We start from the raw sequence: 7,022 nt of genomic DNA, 5'->3' as shown, positions 1-7,022 counted from the left end.
ATATTTCAACAACTGTTTGCTGGATTATCATGACATGTGGTTTTCATGTTCCCCTCAGGATGAATTGTAATAGCTTTGGTGATCCTTCAACTTTTCATCTCGCTCCATCATCAGGTCAAAATCTGTATTCTGCCAGTTTTACCTAGGAGTTTATTTCCTGCTGCAGTCGTGGTGGTGTGTGTAGCACAGCAGCCACTGTTCTTATTGTCGTCTACCTGCGAGAGCGGCGTCAGTGATCAGTAAACCTGTCCGGCGGTGCTGCAGACTTCAATCAGACACATTTAAAGAAATTTCACCAGCATGTCAAGTTTGCTACAAGAGGATAAAATACACTGGACCTTGTTAACATCCAAGCGCTCACTCTGTGTTAATGTTTTAGTCTACAATTGTTTTTGTTTTATTGCACGTGTTAATTGCTTTGCTCTCGTCCTTAATTTTTGGTCCTTTTCATGCCGTATGTGTATCAAGGACAATGACCTTCTGAGGTTTTTGAGGGGGGTGGGGGTGGGTGGGGCTTTAGACCAGGTGAGTCACGACTCAGAAGCAGGAATGGAGCTCAAACAAAAGGTTATTTTATTTTCTAATGGTGGCTGGTGATGAGGAGGCTGAAGAAACTGACATTCCTCCTGTACTGGGGTTCAGTCCTCGGATGCTCCCTGAAGACAAATAGACAGTAGAGGAGTGTGATGGGGGGGGGGATTCATTCAGCTTCTTAGTAGCTCTGACCCAATCGGTCTCCCCCGAGTCTCCTCAACGCAGCAGCACAAGTAAAACTAGTGCGAGCAGCAGCCCTCTCTTCCCTCTGTCTGTTCGCCTGAATCCATATATTTAGGAAACATCCACTCGAAGCGTCACAGACTTAATGAGCGAATTCTCTGTAAGTCCCTGAGAGAGGAAGTCAGCAAGGAGCCTCAAGTGGTTTTCTGTGCACAAGTCCTGCATAAGGTACCAGTATCAGTACCCCAAGAACCATTCAGACAGATACCACACCATGAGGTCATGGTGTATTTTACCCCCTTGCACAATTGATGTGAAGACGTCTCTGTATGAGTGACCCAAGTCTGCAGGGGCTCAGTGCGGAGGATGGAGGTTTGGATTCAGCCTTCATCACCCCACAGGGTCTGTCCCAGGACTCACTCTTGTGGTCTCGAGTACAGAAGTGCACATTCATGCCAACAATCAGGTCCAGATTCGAAGTTTACGACATGATCAAACACCACAAACACGGCAGAAACTTCACACGTACCTATTCTTAATGACACTGACAACATTAATGATACATATGTGACAAATATTTGATGGATCCTTTTATCAAAGAAAAACTGACCATGAGACTTTTATGTACAGTCTACTATGGGAGAGGATTAGGGCCACATGTTTTTTATATATAATTCTGAGTTCAAAGTCTGACTTTAAACTAAATTCTTTCACATGTGGAGACTGAAGTGCTTCTAGATAACTCAATTTAACGTCTCCATTAATTGTGCTACTTCTCTCAGCTTCTAACAAATCATCTGAGCTGGACTGTACCATGAAAAGTGTTTGTATTTGTGGGGGTGACGGGACGAACCAAGCTTGTCCTGTGGAAATTATTGGAAATATGTTACACAAGTAGGCACTTGAGTACTGCAAAAACCTGCACAAGACTTCTGCGACGTCTTCTTTATGTTTGAATAAATATGTACAATAACGCCCCACCCCAATGTGAGGAGCAAATCAGACCTGAGCATTAAAACCTGCCGTGTAAACATAAAGTTGAACTCTGAACAATCAGGAAAGTTTGGTCTTAAAAGAGGATTTATGTGCGAGAGCTGCAGGGAGCTTCACACTCAGCAGCCTGTGGCCTGCTTCCACTTTAATTACACACTCTGATGTGTCCTCACAGGGATATAATTTCAGCCAGAGTGTTCAAATCTTTATTCCAACATAAAGCAGTGTTTTTAGCTGTGGCCTCGGGGGGGCCACAGAGGCTGAACTGTGCTGTGTTGGAGTCAGTGGAAAGTGCTTGGCTGGTGGAAACCACAGAGCAGCTATAAACAGTGGCTGGTGGCGGCTGCTAAAGCGTGCCATGCAGCCGACACACCCAGCAGCTTCTCTGCTGCTCCACCCAGACCGGCTTTTAGATCCCAGCTGCAGATATAATTCACTGCAACAGCAGCTGCTTCATTTGTGAACAAACACACAGAGCAGGAGAAGATTTACGCCTCAGGACAAAACAACAAAAACGACAGTTTTCAAAGTGAAAATAGTTTTTATTCATTAGGTTCAAAAATACTGCACAATATAAATATTAAAAAATTGAATACTTTTTGTGTTTCAATATACTTGAACTTTACTTTAACACTGTTTACATTTGGGATAAAAAGGAAATATAAAGGAATAGTATCAATATAACTAATGTACATATGTGTGTGTAGATGAGTGTAAATGTCTCTACTGAAAGATCTCAACATTATGACGGACCGTCCCATTTTCCCAGGGTGCAACCCCCTCTATGAAGAATCTCTTTCATCTCTGAAACTTTAACTTTCCAGAGACTAAGATACAAACTTGTGACCCTTCATTTGCTATGGAAGAATATTTTTGGCGTTATTGTCCAGCTGTTTCTCAGTGAACACAACACTGACATATCACCACCTCTTAACCTTAACCTTTGAATATTTACACATGCAGCAGGTACAGAGCAACATCATTCATGCGGAGTCATGTTTGTCCAGTATTCTCTCTCTTTTAGCTCTGTGTTTGGCGTCCACCAGCTCTGGAGGGAGATATCTAATTGTCTTTTTGCTGAGCAGGTGGTAAACAGTGTTTTTTTTTTTTTACATCTGTTTCTTACAGAAAACAACACTATGAGAGCGGTAAGAGTGAACCAAAACACTAAGGGTTGTGGGGCCGGACAGTTAAAAAATGAACTGAAACTCACTCTAAAGCTTCATGAAGCCGAGGGCAGCTGCAGATTCACCTGATAATTCTCTATAGTTTCTTCACCATGAGTGACCTCTTTCACATTACAGTTGTTACAATAAAAATACCGATTACAGCCTCTTTAAATTTAAGGATGCAATCATTTCACTTTCACTTTAAAAGCATGAAGAATCACAAAGAGTTTAAGGTTTAACCTGCTGTTGTAACACTTTTCACATACAGTGATTCATCCAATAGAGAGATGGCATTTTTACAACAATGCTCTAAAGGCCACAATGAAAATCTCCAACTGCAACAAAGTAAAGACAATCATACTGACTTACATCCAGCCTCAGTTTTTCTTCCTGAAAACAAGAATAAAATCTCCCATTACAGTGTAATAATTCAGTTTTTTTCTTGTAAAAGTATATTAATGCTATTATTATTCCAGTATATTTCTATTGGAAAGAGATGAAACCATGTCACCCTGAAGCCCAGTGACAAATTCTTCTGTACTTCTGCAAACAAAATCACATTTTTTGAGTCAATAAAACCCCATTCGGACTGGATTTATTTCTCCAGGGGGGTATCTGCCACACGTCTCCCCTTAAACTCTCTTGCACCCCCCTGGCGAGGCTTTGTCTTCCTCTTTTGTTGTTGCTATTACAGACCATCTCCTGTAATTTCCTGATGGTTCAAAACCCATACTGAACGATCAGTTAATTAAACAGTGAATATTTCGTCCCACCCCCGCTGTAATGTTAATCCTGTCTGAATGGGGCTCACAGACTAAATGAATCGGTAAGATGGAGTTTTCACAGTTTTCAAAATAGCCCTTAAAGCCATAATTTAAAAATGAATTTCAAAATAAATCCAGTCAGTCCCAGACACAAATGATCCTGCAGCAGCTCTTCAGACAGAATACTTTGTTCTCAGAGTGAAATAGAGCCACAGACAGCAGCAGCTATTTTCTTCACCACCAAACCTTCACTGGTTTATGAGAGTGGAGCGCAGCCCGACAGTTTGTTTATAGGCCAGAAAGAAGCTGGGACAGCAAAATGAGCTTTTAAAAAAACTTGTCTTCACCATCCATCTGCCACCAAAATGCCCACAGTCTGTTTGGTGTGAGCGAAACGAGTCAGTCCTGCTGCTTTGGTTGATTGTCTCGATGCTTTTTACACACACACACACACACACACACACACACACACACACACACACACACACACACACACACACACAGCTCTATCTCACAGTGAGAATGAGATAAAAAGCAGGGAGAGTGTTTTCCTTTGGTCATGGAATCCATCCTGTGAGAAACACTGACTTTGGATGCAGCAGGAAGGATGAAGCTCACGTCATCCAGTATTCCTGGTTGCACTTGATCGTCAGTGTTTTTTCTTTCAGCATTTAGTCGAGCCCTTGCTGCTTGTTTTTGAGTCGATCTTGGCGACGAGCAGCCTGAGCGAGTCTCCTGATGTTCGAATCAGTTCTCTACCACTGAAATGAAAAACAAAAAGTGGTAAACACACAGCAGATAATATAATATAATATAATATAATATAATATCATATAATGTAGTTTATTTTAATACTTACACGTTATACTCCATTCCAACCAAGCTGATGCCGTTAACTGCCAGGATGCGATCGCCTGTTCTCAGTTTCTGACACTGAGCAGCAGGAGAGTCGGGAACCACTGACTTCACGTAAATCCCGCTCATTCTCAGTGGGGTTTTCTATTTGAAGACAAAACAGGGAAAATGAAAAAGATCATCATCATCATCTGTGGAGGCAGAGCGTGTGCTGATATTTCCTTTTGAGCTGTTAGTGTTAATTTCGTTAATAGCTAAATATATTCGTCAGTGCTTGGATCACTCAGAAAACAGTCAGCCAATCAGAAGAGAGTGGCATTTGTTTCAGCAGTAGGCAGACTACCAAACCAAACTGTGACAGACAGAGCTAGAGAAGATCCTCCAGGATGAGGGCAACGAAACGGGTTGATATCTGGACCCACTTCAAATATAATGTCACCGAGAGAAAATGTGAGTGTGTTGTAAGTTATTATCAGGGGAGAAGCTCTGCGGCTACAGAACCACTGGGAAGAAAACCACAACCCTGAAGAGACACCTCACACAAACTGGGGGGGTTGCATATTTTTCCAGGCGAATGCTGTGCAGCGATAGCGCTGTGAGACGTGGTCTATTGCTCACTCTCCTCTGTTTAAAAAGATGAAGTCATGTATCTCGGTTCAAACTGTATGGAAATGTAATGCTGTGCGACTGCAAATGTGTTTCTAAATGTTGCCATCGTTTTTGTTCGGCAGAAATTGATTTGATTTATTTTACAGTTTGAATTACAACTACAAACTCTGGAATTATTTATGGACATTACTTTACAATCATGAAATCTTTTTTTACTCTAATTTGAGCCCATACGTCTGTTACATTTCCTCACATTACTTTTTTTGTCCATCTAACACATTAAAACTCAAAAGAATCAGTTTACTATCAAAGCAATCTAAGAAAATATATTAATATTATTAATTATATTTACCTTCGAGTGGCTGGAAAGTGAAATTTTGTCAACTTTACGATGAATTAAATATCAAAATAGTTGCCAATAAATTTCCTGTCAATCATCTAAATGTCTCAGCTCTATGGAAGCATTATTTCTATAGCTATGAACAGTCTCACTAAGAGTTTGTTAAACATAATTAATGAGTTGCCCTCCCACTGTATCACTGTACCATACTGGCTCTTGTCCATGACACTGGGATGTAGGAACATACACTACAGTGTGGTTAAATGTGTTCTGTAGTTTCAGTCTGTTCATTTAAAATCCCTGCAGTTTAAAGTCAGATCTGATTAGTCTGTTGCATGAGATCTGAGCTACACAAGGTTTTTCTTGGTTACGTGATCGGATTAAATTGTGTTAAACCATAAGAGCAAATTCATTGTAAACCACAACTGAAACTCTGCGAAATTCCACTGTGATTACTTGTGATTAAATAACTGTGACGTAAGTAAGAGGACGGAGCAGGTGGACGATGGATAATATCAAGTAGAAGACGTCGTACCGTTCCATCTACGAGCGCCAGCCCCAGACCATGAGGTCCTCTGTGAAGCTCCACCGTGAACACCTCCTCTTTCCCTCCTTCTTCTTCTTCCTCCACATTTTCTGTTTTCCTCTCAGCACATCCACTGGCTACACAAACACAGAGAGACACGCGGTCGAGTCAAAACAAAGTGGTGTTAAATATAATGTAAGTACAGAGGAAGCAAACAGCAGAATCACTTATTACACTTATTACTTATACACAAATTAGACTATAGACCTCCATTTGATTAGATTTTGTCTCAGGGTCCCTGACCTAAGAAGATTTTTGCGCATAGATGTTTTATTACAGAAAGTAATAGTCATACACTGTGTAATTGTGGATGAAATTATAGTGAAAATAAATGATAGCCCTACACAACAAGCAAAAGTTCACAACTTAATGAATCCACCCTGGACACAATCAGATGTTCTCAGGTCAGTGTGATTCTTTAACACAGAATTCTGGTTTGAAATACAAGAATAAAAAAGAGAAATGACAAATGACAAGAATAAACAAACTTGTCAGTAAACTTTTAAGTTTGACCCCAGAGTTCAATTTAGCATTTATTTTATAAAACCTCTACACATAGTTTTCAGTTGAACTGGTTACTTCTTTATATCCTTCTGTGACTAATCAGTGTGTGAGGACGTGTGTAGACATGATTGAGTCCTTATTTTATATGTTTAACACTGATGTCTGACTAATCAGACTTTAAATAGAATATGTATTAAGTGCCATACATAAATCAACGTCTGGGACCATTCTTCTGAAGTGTTACTGACTCAGTTTTTCTATGGACCAAACATGAACTGTAGAGATTCAGCAACTCTCAAAACTCCTAAACAGAATTAGAATCTAGTAAAAGTGGGGCTGCAACCAACAATACATGTCATTGTTATTAATCTAAATCTGCACATTATATTTATTAATTATCCACTGATAGTTTAGTCTATAATATATAGTGAATAAATGCCCATTGCAGAGTCCAGGATGATGTCTTCAAATCAACATTGTAGTAC

The 7,022-nt window shown here is 40.2% G+C and overlaps 1 protein-coding gene across 2 annotated transcripts in view; it reads right to left on the bottom strand.

Annotated features, from left to right (window-relative positions):
* Window positions 1–2,231: 2,231 nt before the first annotated feature.
* Window positions 2,232–7,022, bottom strand: part of radil2a (Ras association and DIL domains 2a) — a 29,580-nt gene continuing 24,789 nt past the window's right edge. For both annotated transcript variants that reach the window (XM_023393835.2, XM_023393836.2), the window contains 3 exons: window positions 5,983–6,110; window positions 4,503–4,642; window positions 2,232–4,404 (listed from right to left, as the gene is read on the bottom strand). In XM_023393835.2, coding sequence (XP_023249603.1) covers window positions 4,308–4,404; window positions 4,503–4,642; window positions 5,983–6,110 — 365 coding nt within the window. In that variant the 3' untranslated portion in view covers window positions 2,232–4,307. The remainder of the gene's footprint in view (window positions 4,405–4,502; window positions 4,643–5,982; window positions 6,111–7,022) is intronic.

This window comes from Seriola lalandi, unplaced genomic scaffold (assembly GCF_002814215.2).
Source record: "Seriola lalandi dorsalis isolate HSWRI2012SDOR001 ecotype SW California unplaced genomic scaffold, Sedor1 jcf7180002054944, whole genome shotgun sequence".
In the NCBI taxonomy this organism is placed as follows: domain Eukaryota; kingdom Metazoa; phylum Chordata; class Actinopteri; order Carangiformes; family Carangidae; genus Seriola; species Seriola lalandi.
This window is presented reverse-complemented; position numbering and strand designations above follow the sequence as displayed.